This window comes from Entelurus aequoreus, linkage group LG11 (assembly GCF_033978785.1).
Source record: "Entelurus aequoreus isolate RoL-2023_Sb linkage group LG11, RoL_Eaeq_v1.1, whole genome shotgun sequence".
Taxonomy (NCBI): Eukaryota; Metazoa; Chordata; class Actinopteri; order Syngnathiformes; family Syngnathidae; genus Entelurus; species Entelurus aequoreus.
In genome coordinates this window covers 32,148,136-32,161,325 of record NC_084741.1, presented here as the reverse complement: position 1 = coordinate 32,161,325, position 13,190 = coordinate 32,148,136, and the positions used below count along the sequence as shown (strand labels likewise).

The window sequence follows — 13,190 nt, the reverse complement described above, 5'->3', positions numbered from 1 at the left end:
GCCAGGTAAACACGCAACAGAACATCCGCGTTTTGTTCAGGAGAGAGAGAACACACAGAAGCTAATACAAATAACAGAAGATATTAATACATTTAAGAGATGGTTTGACAAAAACAGACTGTCTCAATCTCAGTAAAACTAAAATAATGACATTCGGTAGCAGCACAAGAGAAAGTCAAACACAAATACAAATAGACGGCATGGCGTAGTGGGTAGAGCGCCCGTGTCAGAAACCTGAGGGTTGCAGGTTCGCTCCCCGCCTCTTACCAAAAAAATCGCTGCCGTTGTGTCCTTGGGCAGGACACTTCACCCTTGCCCCCGGTGCCGCTCACACCGGTGAATTAATGTTGAATGAATGATAGGTGGTGGTCGGAGGGGCCGTAGGCGCAAATTGGCAGCCACGCTTCCGTCAGTCTACCCCAGGGCAGCTGTGGCTACGAAAGTAGCTTACCACCACCAGGTGTGAATGAATGACGGGTTTTTAAACATGTAAAGCGACTTTGGGTACTTAGAAAAGCGCTATATAAATCCCAGGTATTATTATTATTAATGAATGAGTAAAAAAAAAATAAAAATAAAAACTTAGGGTGTAATATTAGATGAGAAAATCCATCCATCTATTTTCTACCGCTTGTCCCTTACGGGGCCGCAGAGCCTATCTCAGCTGCACACGGGCGGAAGGCGGGGTACACCCTGGACACGTCGCCATCTCATCGCAGGGCCGACACAGATAGACAGACAACATTCACATTCACACACTCGGGCCAATTTAGTGTTGCCAATCAACCTATCCCTAGGTGCATGTCTTCTCATAAAAATGTACAACCTAAAGTGGTAAGAAATTCATCAATATTTAAAAAAGCAAGATTTGTTCTGGACCAAAAATCACTCCATACTCTCTACTGCCCGACAGTGTTACCATATCTGAGTTATTGTGCAGAAATACGGGGAAATAACAAAAGTACACTTATTTACTTTAGCATGTTACAAAAAAGATACATAATGAGTGATACACACAGTGATTACAAATACATTAGAGGCAGCTACCAGAGCTGACATACTTTACAAAAGGCACAATTTCTGAACAATGAGCCCAAGCCAGATTGGTTAAGAAACACTTAAGACCACAATGAAGCGTTTTAAATGTAGAAAAAAATCCTAAAAAAAAAACATTTAAAGGGGAACTGCAATTTTTGGGAGGGATTTTGCCTATCATTCACAATCCTTATGTAAAACAAGAACACACGTTTTTTTCTTTCTTTTTTTTAAATTTATTTATTTATTTTTTTAATAATGTCCTGCCCAGCTTCTCGGGCAAATCATATAGCAGATGTAGATGCCCATATCGGCTGTTCAGATTTACTTTACAAAAGAGAAGTGTAGGATACTTCTCTTGTTGCCTTACTTGTATTTTGACTTTATTAAATGTATTTATATTATCATTTGGTGCAGCCGGGCCGGAGCAGGAGGGGATAGAAAGAGAGAAAAAGGAAGACAGAGGGGGGAATTGTGGGGACAAGAGGGGGATTAGACAGAGAGACAAAAACAACAACAGCAAACACAACAACAACAACAACAGAGCAACATCAGCAAATACGACATGTACAAATATGATGGTAAAAGTAATAGCAAATAAGCAGTTAGCGAAAGCAAAAAAAAAATACAGAAATGACAATTAGCATTATTACACTAAAAATGGAGCAATATGAATACCAATAGAAATAGTGCTATTGATAATAATACCAATACTTTACCTTTATTATCAACAATACAATTGTTCAAATGCAACAATACATATACATAATGATAACTTGAGATACGAAAGAATGCAGAAAAATGGAGGGGAAGAAAGAGAAGAAACCTACATTAACCTTGTAGATTGTTATAGTAACAATAGGTTAAGCTTTGTCAGTGTGCCATGTGTTATACCCAGTTTACCCTAGGGCAACAACGTTAATATATGTTTGATGAAACGTGATTATGTGCATGAGTGTATGTGTGCATATGTACTTGTATATGTACAGTATGTGTATATGTGTGCTTGTACAGTGAATGTATATGTACAGTATGTGTATATGTGTGTACAGCGAATGTATATGTACAGTATGTGTATACAGTATGTGTGTTTGAACAGTGAATGTATATGTACAGTATGTGTATATGTGTGTTTGTACAGTGAATGTATATGTACAGTATATGTATGTGTGTGTTTGTACAGTGAATGTATATGTGTAGTATGTGTATGTGTGTGTTTGTACAGTGAGTGTATATGTACAGTATGTGTATATGTATGTTTTTACAGTGAATGTATATGTACAGTATGTGTATACAGTATGTTTGTATAATGAATGTGCGTGTGGATGTACGAACTTTGAGTGTGTAAATATGTACTGTATTTATTTGTATATGTATGTGGGAGCGTAGGTACCTATGTATGTCTGTATGTATGTGTGTGAGTATATGTGAATTTGCATGTACAATACATTTGACTCCCAGTGTGTGCGGGAGCCAGAGTACGGCCCCAGCCTCCCCGAGAGCCCATCCCACAAACAGTAGGTGTGGTGCCCAGGGAACCAGGGGCCACCGCCCCCACGCAGCCAAGCCGGACAGCGACAGGAACCCCAGAGCCTGGCCCACCGCGCCGCCCACAAGGGCCAGCAGCAGGCCGCAGACAGACGCACCCGGCAGAGGACAAGACACGAGAAAAGCAGGGGGCAGCCAGACCCCAAGCCAGCGAGAGACCACACCCCACACGGACAGAAAGGCGGGACGCCCCGCCCGAGGGGCCCGGAGACCCCCCGCAACCGGGCGGGAAGACCACCCCCGCCCCACCGGCAACAGGGCCCCCACGAGCCCCCCCCCACCCCCGGAGAGCGCGGCGAGGCCAGCCCACGGCCACCCCACCCAAGCCGGCCGCCACAGGACCACCCAGCACGGGGCCACAGGAACCACCCACCCCACCCGCAGGGACCCCAACGATGGAGATGAAACAACCAGCAACCGCCCCGCCGAGTCCCCTCCCTGAGGTAGGGGAATAAATAAATAAAAACATAATAATAATAATAATAATATTAATAAAATATATTTAAAAAAATAAGAATAAATAAATAATTAAATCTATTTATTAAAAAAAAAATAAAAAAAAAAAGGAATTAAAAGAAGATCACAGACATGCTGACACACAAGGTCGCTACCCCAACAACTGGCCGACTCGCAGCACCTCGGAATACCCTGCAGCCCCAAGCTACCACAGTAGACGCAGGGACCAGACCCAGCAGGCCCCAACCAAGAAGGGCACCCGGAAGGGATGGACGGTGGGACCCAGGAGCTCCAGACACGCAGTCCGGATGCAGTAGCCTGAGGCGCCGACCCCCACCCGACAGGCAGGCCCAGAACGTACCCCCAGAAATATATATACATATATATATACATACACATAAACATACACATGTACACATACATACACATACACATATATATACATACATACATACATACATACATACATACATACATACATACACATACAGTTTGTCAGCCCCGACAACCACCACGCGCGCGCGCTGCCACCAGTCACAACATCAGCCATTTTTCACGTTTTTCTTTTTCTTATGCTTTCTAAGTTGTAAAATACGGCAAGTAGAAGGTGGCTAATGTGAGTATTTTATGGTGCCCAGAAGGCCCGGGAAAAAAAACTTCCATAAAACCGCCAAAAATACTGCATTTACATTTCGTGACCAGAATATTAACCAAGTATTAGACATTTTATTATAAGCACTAACGCAGACAAACAATTTTTAGTGGCGCCGTGATCACAGAGAGGTACCCAGCTTATGCAACTACAGTGTTTACCTACTGAGCCGTTGAGCTGCTGCATCGCCTCTGAGTTGGTAAAAGTTATTTCTAGATGATTAATTATACCTTTTACTTGTATAGTAGAAGGATGTGGCCATAAACCGAGATAGACCCGGATATAGTGAGAAGGACACGAAAAAAATGCTTGTTAGTGGCCAACTTTTTTTTTTTTTTACCTACGGTTGAATAGTGATTCATCTCAAAGAGAAGATATAAACATCCAATCAGTTGGCATTTAAGTGAGAGCAGACATTGTACAGTAAGTGACTGTTTATTTATGTTCATAGTTTTGTATATCTTGTTCAGCCCTTAACAATACTGCTGCAGGATTCTTTGTTTCACTAAAACTGGATCTGTTTAGCACACAGCGTCTAAAACTTGTAGCTCATCCTCTGTATATTCAGGCTCAAAAATATAAGGTTCTGGGTCATAATTTGTCCTACAGTAGTCTTTGATGGATCTCCTGAGGTCTGTCAAGATTAGTGTTTCTTGTTGAAGGAAAAAGCAAACATAATTAATCTGTGAAATTAATACGCCGCTGTAAGCTTAATATGACCAAAATACGTCAATATTACATGTTATTATGAATGTACCTGTTACTACATTACATATATACTTACAGCTTGTATAAAAAACATTGATGAAGGTTTTGGGATATTTTTAGAGCGCTTTATAGGCAGAATAAAGCAAATATCATTGGCCCCATGGTTAGCAGACTTTTGCTAGCGTTTGTGAGTTAGAATGCATAAAAAACAAAAAATATACATGAGCTTGTCTTACACAAGTATTGTGAATGATAGGCTAAATTCCAAACGAAGGCTAGTTCCCCTTTAAGATGAGACAAAATAATGTTAATGTGTTACCTGCTGGACAGTTTGGGAAGTAACAATGGTGGTGACTGTGCCTCCCTGCTGCACAACCACACCTTGCTGATGACCAGGATACACAGTCTGTCCATGCAGATAGCTAGCTGCGGGCTCAGAATACGCCTACAAAAACCAGATGAAATAAAGATCAGGTAAACCATATATAGCATTGAATAAACTGCATAGTGAGTGGTGGCCCACCTGTATGACTGGAGTGTTAGTCTGAGGATAAGCAGTGGGGATGCTGTAGATGGTTTGGCACGGCTGGCCTTGGTAATAAATGGCTGTTGGCGTGGGAGGCGGTGCTGGAGCTGCAGTGTACTGCTGTGTCTGTTGTGTCTGCACGGTGACAGCCTGCTGGGTGGCTGGATCCCACAGAGTAGTGTAGTTCTGCTGGCCCTGCACCTGAGGGGCCGCTGGGGGAGGTACGGAGAGGACGGACACGCCAGTGTCCTGGGCACCGACAGCGGGCTGGGCGTACTGCTGGGTGTCAGCAGGGGTGATGTTGCCAGTGGCGATGTGCTGAGAGATAGTCGACGCAGGGGCTGCCTGTGAAGTGGATGATGGTGACGTGAGTCCAAGAAGAGGAGTCTGTTCATAAGTTAGTGTAGGATCGGCGGCAGGGGTGGGTAGTAGTACTTTGCCTGCATTTGGGTTGGTGGGATCCACAAAGGTCTGAATGGGATATCCAGGTGGGTAGGTGATGAAGCCAGAACTGGAAGCGTAGGCCAAGGCAGGGTCATAGGCCATCGTTTGGAGCTGCTGCTGCTGCTGCTGATGCTGCTGCTGTTGTTGCTGCTCAAGCTGCTGTTGCTGAAGCTGCTGCTGCTGCTGCTGAAGCTGTTGTTGTTGCTTCTGGGCTTCACGTTGAGCAACCTCCTGCTCAAACAGCTTCCTGCGTTCCTCTGTAGAAAGCTTGTTGCGCTCCTTGACGCCAATGCCCCTTGGTGTCTTTGGCGGGTCAAACCTGAATTCAACAAAACAATACATTTTGACATCATTGGAGGCCATGTTAGATGCTCCTGAAATAGCAATTTCTTACCGTTCCTCAGTTCGCCGACTGCTCCTCTCATAAGAAGAAGGCGGGGATGTCGACCGTCTCCTTCGTCTCTCAGAGCTACGCGGAGTTTTGTCTCGGTCACGGTCCCTGTCCCTGTCTCTGTCTCTTTCTCTGTCCCGGTCTCTTTCTCTGTCCCGGTCTCTTTCTCTGTCCCGCTCCCTGTCCCAGTCTCTGTCATAATCTCGGTCCCTATCCCGTTCCTTTTCACGATCCTTTTCACGGCTACCAGAGGTGTTCCGTGATGTCAAAGTTGTATCACGATCTCGACTGCGATCTGAGTTAATTGACACAAGGTGGTTTTGGTACAATCCCCACTGAAATTACAGGAGCTATGAAAAAGCAGTGAAACTGACTTACCATTAGCTTCCACCTGGCTCTTCTTTGGTATTCTGTACACCTCCTGTAAGAAAAGCACAAATTGGACTTCTGACCAGAAAACAGTTCTCCATTATGCATAACTGACTTTTTATTGTATAAAAGTTGCATATTTTCAGGTCTTCTCAACGTCATTGTACCATCTTTCATCTGCTCCTAGATTGATGAGCCTAGTATACGCCCACCACTTTACTGAGGACAGCCTTTTATTTAAAAAGTAGGCTTTGCGACACATCTTGATATAAAGCCTGGAGTCAGCTACAGACGTGGGAGTTGTAACTTTTGTCATTTGATTTTTCTTTAGCAAATAGGCTAAACTACAATGATGTTGCTGTTAAAATGTGAGTGTAATGTAAGCGCTGCAGCTCACATAGCTATGCTAGTGTTGCTAACAGAACCCATTGTCACGTTGTATCAGCTATTAAATTGGACAAATACAGTTACAGTGTATAGTTAAACCTTTGTTAGTCCCACTTTTCATATGAATCTTTTTAAACTAAAACTTTCATCAAAACGATGTCCCCATTTTTGTATACTAATAATAATAATACCTGGGATTTATATAGCGCTTTTCTAAGTACCCAAAGTCGCTTTACATGTTTTTCTGAACCAATCAATCATTCACACCTGGTGGTGGTAAGCTACTTTCGTAGCCACAGCTGCCCTGGGGTAGACTGACGGAAGCGTGGCTGCAATTTGCGCCTATGGCCCCTCCGACCACCACCTATCATTCATCATTCATTTCACCGGTGTGAGCGGCACCGGGGGCAAAGGGTGGAGTCTCCTGCCCAGAACACAACGGCAGCGATTTTTTTTAGATGGTAAGAGGCGGGGAGCAAACCTGCAACCCTCAGGTTTCTTGCACGGTTGCTCTACCCATTACGCCATGCCGCCCCGTGTTATCGTATCGCCAAACACTGTGCGTAACAAACTGGTCTGTTTGTGCATCTATCATTCCGATGAATCGAGAATCCCACGCATTTGTGACTCTTGTCTCTCTGCTTTTTTAAATGGCGTACGAGGACTGAGTGCTGATTATGTATGTGGGTGCGGGCGGAATGGGGCTTGCTGTACCGGTACCAGTGTAAATATAAAAACATGGCTAAAGGGAACAATATTGGCTTCTGTCAGAGACAGGTGTGTACAAACAGTTCATTAGCCTTTTGGGGACGCTGTGGATTGGTTGGTGGAGCGGCCGTGCCAGCAACTTGTGGGTTCCTGGTTCGATCCCCAGCTTCCACCATCGCAGTCACATCTGTTGTGTCCTTGAGCAAGACACTTCACCCGTGCTCCTTATGGGTCGTGGTTAAGGCCTTGCATGGCAGCTCCCGCCATCAGTTTGTGAATGTGTTTGTGAATGGGTGAATGTGTAAATAGTTTCAAAGCGCTTTGAGTACCTTGAAGGTAGAAAAGTGCTTTACAAGTATAACCCATTTACCATAAACGGGGAACAGCACTTTTTTATTTTGACTATATTCACAATCCTTATTAGAGACAAGAACACACTTTTTGCATTCTAACTTTTAAATAAACGAAAATAAGTCAGCATACAATAAAGCCAATGGGAGCCATGACATCAATGCGTCTATTCCGACCATAAAATCCAGTTACTGATTACACAAAAAGCTCCAGCAATACTCCATTTATATTTTGTGACCTACATATTAACAAAGTATTAGCGATATTGTTATTAGAAGAGCTAACGTTAAGGACCTGCGCGTTGATCACAGAGAGGCAACTTCCTTAGGCTGCTGTATTGACGTCAACAGCTGGTGAACTGCTTTCCCGCCTCTGAGCGCGTCAAAGGTAATTCTATATTATGAATAATGCCTCTCACCTGGATAGTAAACTGATGTGGACATAAACTGAGAAGTTGTTACACTTTGACAGCCAACTTAGACCCAGAAATTGTCTTTCCTTTGCAAGGATCATGGGTCGTTCATCCAAAAGGGAATATATCAACATCCTAACAGTCGGCATTCCCAGTTAGAGCACACATTGTACAGTAAGAGATGTTTTATTATGTTTGTTGGTTCTCATGTCTGCAGTGAGTAGTAATTAGTGTCCTTGAAGGAAATGGACAGGAGGAAAAATAGGAACAAGATTACCGCCGCAAAATGAAGGAGAAGACAGAAGGTTGAGATGCGTTTGTGAAATTGCTGAGCCATATGCTTAAAATGTGCAAAATACTTAAATATTTCATTGTGAATGTGCCTGTTACTACATTATTATTATTATATACACTTACAGTCTGTATATAAATTGTTGATGGAATCGTTTGGATGTTTTTTTAAAAGGGAACTGCACCTTGTTTTGGAATTTTGCCTGTCTTTCACAATCATTATGAAAGACATGACGCCGGATGTATTTTTTTAATGCATTCTAACTCGTAAATAAAAGTTTGCTTACAGACGAGCCAATAGAGGGTCCTTTATTCCGTCCATAAAACCCAATGAAAAATATCCAAAAAGCACCAACAATATTCCATTTACATTTCATGACTTGAATTTTAACCAAGTATTAGTGATAATTAGAGATGTCCAATAATGGCTTTTTTGCCGGTATCCGATATTATCCAACTCTTAATTACCGATATCAACCGATACCGATATATACAGTCGTGGAATTAACACATTATTATGCCTAATTTTGTTGTGATGCCCCGCTGGATGCATTAAACAATGTAACAAGGTTTTTCTAAATAAATCAACTCAAGTTATGGAAAAAAATGCCAACATGGGACTGCCATATTTATTATTGAAGTCACAAAGTGCATTATTTTTTTTAACATGCCTCAAAACAGCAGCTTGGAATTTGGGGGGGTAGGGGGTAGCGGGGCGTGTATATTGTAGCGTCCCGGAAGAGTTAGTGCTGCAAGGGTTTCTGGGTATTTTTTTCTGTTGTGTTTATGTTGTGTTACGGTGCGGATGTTCTCCCGAAATGTGTTTGTAATTCTTGTTTGGTGTGGGTTCACAGTGTGGCGCATATTTGTAACAGTGTTAAAGTTGTTTATACGGTGTGAGGTCAGTGTGACATGTATGGCTGTTGACCAAGTATGCCTTGCATTCACTTGTGTGTGTGAAAAGCCGTAGATATTATGTGATTGGGCCGGCACGCAAAGGCAGTGCCTTTAAGGTTTATTGGTGCTCTGTACTTCTCCCTGCGTCCGCGTACACAGCGGCGTTTTAAAAAGTCATAAATTTTACTTTTTCAAACCGATACTGATCATTTTGAAACAGATACCGATAATTTCCGATATTACATTTTAAAGCATTTATCGTATTATCGGACATCTCTAGTGATAATGTTATTATAAGCGCTAACACAGACAAACTATTTATGGCGACGCCGTAATCACTAGCTTGTCTGCCTTTGTTTACATCATCGTGTGGTAAAGTGCTTAGTTTCCTTTATTCGTGAAAGTTTTTTGATCATAAATCATGCCTCTCACCTGGATAGTATCGGTAGAAGAATGAGGATGTAATCCAACAAGTTAGCACACTTTGACAGCCAATTTAATACCGGAAATGGTGAGAACGACATGAAAACTCTTGGTTCCACACCCCTTTTCTTCGCAAGGATTATGAGTCATTTTTGACCTAAAACAGGATTATAACAAGATGCTATCACTTGGCATTCTAATGACAGCAGACATTGTACAGTAAGTGATATTTTGTTATGTTTAATGGCTCTCATAGTCTGCAGTGAGTAATAATCAATGATGAAGAAAATTAAGTGATCGTTTTTTAAATTAATGCAGAACGTATGCTTAAAAAGATCAAAATATGTAAATATTTATTGTTATTATAAATGTGCCCGTTACTACATTACATATATACATAAAGCATGTATATAAAACCTTAATGGAGGCGTTTGTGGATGTTGTTTAAGGGCTTTTATAGGCAGCATAAAGCGACTCCCATAGGTTCCATTGTAAGCAGACTTTAAATCGCATTTAATTACTAGTCAGAATTCATAAAAATAAAAATAAAACATCCGTCTTCATGTCTTTAATAATGATTGTGAACGATAGGCAAAATTCCAAAAAAGTGAGGTTCCCCTTTAAGTGGTTTATAAGCAGAATAGAGCAACTCCCAGAGGCTCCATTGTAAGCAGACTTTTGCTCGCATTTATTTACAAAACCCAAAACCAGTGAAGTTGGCACATTGTGTAATTCGTAAATAAAAACAGAACACAATTAATTGCAAATCCTTTTCAACTTATACTCAATTGCATAGACTACAAAGACAAGATATTTAATGTTTGAACTGAGAAACAATTTTTTTTTTGCAAATAATCATTAACTTAGAATTTAATGGCAGCAACACATTGCAAAAGTTGGCACAGAGGCATATTTACCACTGTGTTACATGGCCTTTCCTTTTAACACTCAGTAAACGTTTGGGAACTGAGAACACCAATTTTTGAAGCTTTTCAGGTGGAATTTTTTCCCATTCTTGCTTGATGTACAGCTTAAATTGTTCACCACTCCAGGGTCTCCGTTGTGGTATTTTAGGCATCCTATTGCGCCACACTGTTTTACTATGAAGCCACACTGTTGTAACACTTGGCTTGGCATTGTCTTGCTGAAATAAGCAGGGGCGTCCATTATAACGTTGCTTGGATGGCAACATATGTTGCTCCAAAACCTGTATGTATCTTTCAGCATTAATGGTGCCTTCACAGATGTGTAAGTTACCTATGCCTTGGACACTAATACACCCCCATACCATCACAGATGCTGGCTTTTCAACATTGCGCCTCCAACAATCCGGATGTTTTTTTCCTCTTTAGTCCGGAGGACACAACGTCCACAGTTTCCAATTTCAAATGTGGACTCGTCAGACCACAGAACACTTTTCCACTTTGCATCAGTCCATCTTAGATGAGCTTTGGCCCAGCGAAACCGGTGGCGTTTCTGGGTGTTGATAAATGGCTTTGGCTTTGCATAGTAAAGTTTTAACTTGCACTTACAGATGTAGCGACGAACTATCGTTACTGACAGTGGTTTTCTGAAGTGTTCCTGAGCCCATGTGGTGATATCCTTTACACACTGATGTCGCGTTTTGATGCAGTACCGCCTGAGGGATCGAAGGTCCGTTATATCATTGCTTACGTGCAGTGATTTCTCCAGATACTCTGAACCTTTTGATGATATTACGGACCGTAGATGGTGAAATCCCTAAATTCCTTGCAAAATCTTGTTGAGAAATGTTGTTCTTAAACTGTTCGACAATTTGCTCACGCATTTGTTAAAAGTGGTGACCTTTGCCCCATCCTTGTTTGTGAATGATTTAATGGAAGCTGCTTTTATACTCAATCATGGCACCCACCTGTTCCCAATTAGCCTGTTCACCTGTGGGATGTTCCAAGTAAGAGTTTGATGAGCACTCCTCAACTTTCTCAGTCTTTTTTGCCATTTGTGCCAGCTTTTTTTAAACATGTTGCCGGTATCAAATTCCAAATGAGCTAATATTTGCACAAAATTGCAAAGTTTTCCAGTTCGAACGTTAAGTATTTTGTCTTTGCAGTCTATTCAATTGAATATAGGTTGAAAAGGATTTGCTAATCATTGTATTCTGTTTTTATTTACGATTTACACAACGTGCCAACTTCACTGGTTTTGGGTTTTGTACTAAGAGTGCATAAAAAAAAAGAAAAACATGTGTGCTTGTTTTACATAATGATTGTGAATGATAGGAAAAGTTTTAAAAAGTGCAGTTCCACTTTAAAGCTACAGACACACAAAATATTCAGTTTTTCTTAGGGTTTACTGAAAGCACTTTTACACTTTTAGTGTAAATTCAAGCACCAAGGCTACTTTGGCCAAAACGTCCAGTACACTATTAGGGGACATTTGAGATGTATTTAAAATTATGGGAAAATACTATGACATTGGCCCTTTTTATTTTGAACTCACCTTGAGATCCTTCCAGCTGTCCAGTAGCCTGGCAGCCATGCTACTAATGTCCAAAGCGCTGACTTGAGGCTCCTGACTCCTCTCACTCTCCACATCTGAAACAGCTTCCTCTTCATCCTGAGAAGGCGTTCCTATCACTGGCGGATCTAGAGGGGCTGTTGGATCAAGAGGGGCTGTTGTGACCTCCGCGGGTATACTGACCTCGGGGGTGTCAGAGCTTGGGGGAGCAATAATGGCTGATTCATCTGCTTGAATATCAGTGCCTGGAATAGCTTTGTCAGCCGTCAATGCTTTTGCCTCTCCAACCACCTCCTCTGCAATCACCTCCTCTGCAGGCTGCTCAATTGGAGTGTCAGTAACATCCATTTCAACTGTCTGGATATCTGGTTCCTGCAGAGTCTCACCCAGAGGCTGGTCGTTTACCACATTAGTGCTTTCTGCGGCTGTTTTACTAGTCTGCTGCTCTACGCTAAATTTGTCAGATTCCTCAAGTTCCTTCTTTAGTTCATCAATTGTTTCCACTTTTACTTCAGCGTCCTTCTGCTCCAACTCCAACTCTGTAGGGTTTTTAATATCTTCACTGTGAGGCTGGTCTTGACTAGCTGAAGCCATTTCTGTCTCTTCCTGTTTTTCCTTTTTAACATCTTTTACCTCGTCTTCCTGTGTTTCGTTTACCAGATTAGCTGGTTCACTCGCAGTATCTACCTTTAATTGTTTATCGCTAACTGCGCCTTGTGTTGATTCATCTTCTTCCTCATCATCGTCCTCCTCTTCCTCCTCCTTGCCGTCAGACGCTTTGCTGGCATCAGAGAGGGCGCTGTCCAGACTGTTCTCGCTGATAATTTTGGGGCGTTGGTACACAGCCGGTTTTGAGGCATCCCCATCCGATTCTGGTCCCACTTTGGTTGAGGAACCGTCAGGGGTGTTGAGGGGCGTCTGAGCCCGAGAGGTGTTTTCGCTGGAGTAGCCGTCCATCTCAGTGGGCTGAAGGAGTGTTTTCGTCTGGGCCCATCGTTGAATGAAGGTCAGGATCCTGCTCTCTTCCAACATGTTCTTAGTGGAGATGGGTAACACAGCCAAGGCCTTCAGGATCTAAAAAGCCGTAACGATTCAA

The 13,190-nt window shown here is 42.3% G+C and overlaps 1 protein-coding gene across 5 annotated transcripts in view; it reads right to left on the bottom strand.

Moving 5' to 3' along the window:
* Window positions 1-13,190, bottom strand: part of setd2 (SET domain containing 2, histone lysine methyltransferase) — a 47,063-nt gene that overhangs the window by 12,529 nt on the left and 21,344 nt on the right. For 4 of the 5 annotated variants that reach the window (XM_062062966.1, XM_062062968.1, XM_062062969.1 and 1 more), the window contains 5 exons: window positions 12,077-13,168; window positions 6,139-6,181; window positions 5,764-6,055; window positions 4,923-5,688; window positions 4,719-4,844 (listed from right to left, as the gene is read on the bottom strand). In XM_062062966.1, coding sequence (XP_061918950.1) covers window positions 4,719-4,844; window positions 4,923-5,688; window positions 5,764-6,055; window positions 6,139-6,181; window positions 12,077-13,168 — 2,319 coding nt within the window. The remainder of the gene's footprint in view (window positions 1-4,718; window positions 4,845-4,922; window positions 5,689-5,763; window positions 6,056-6,138; window positions 6,182-12,076; window positions 13,169-13,190) is intronic. The other variant, XM_062062971.1, reaches the window with a different exon arrangement.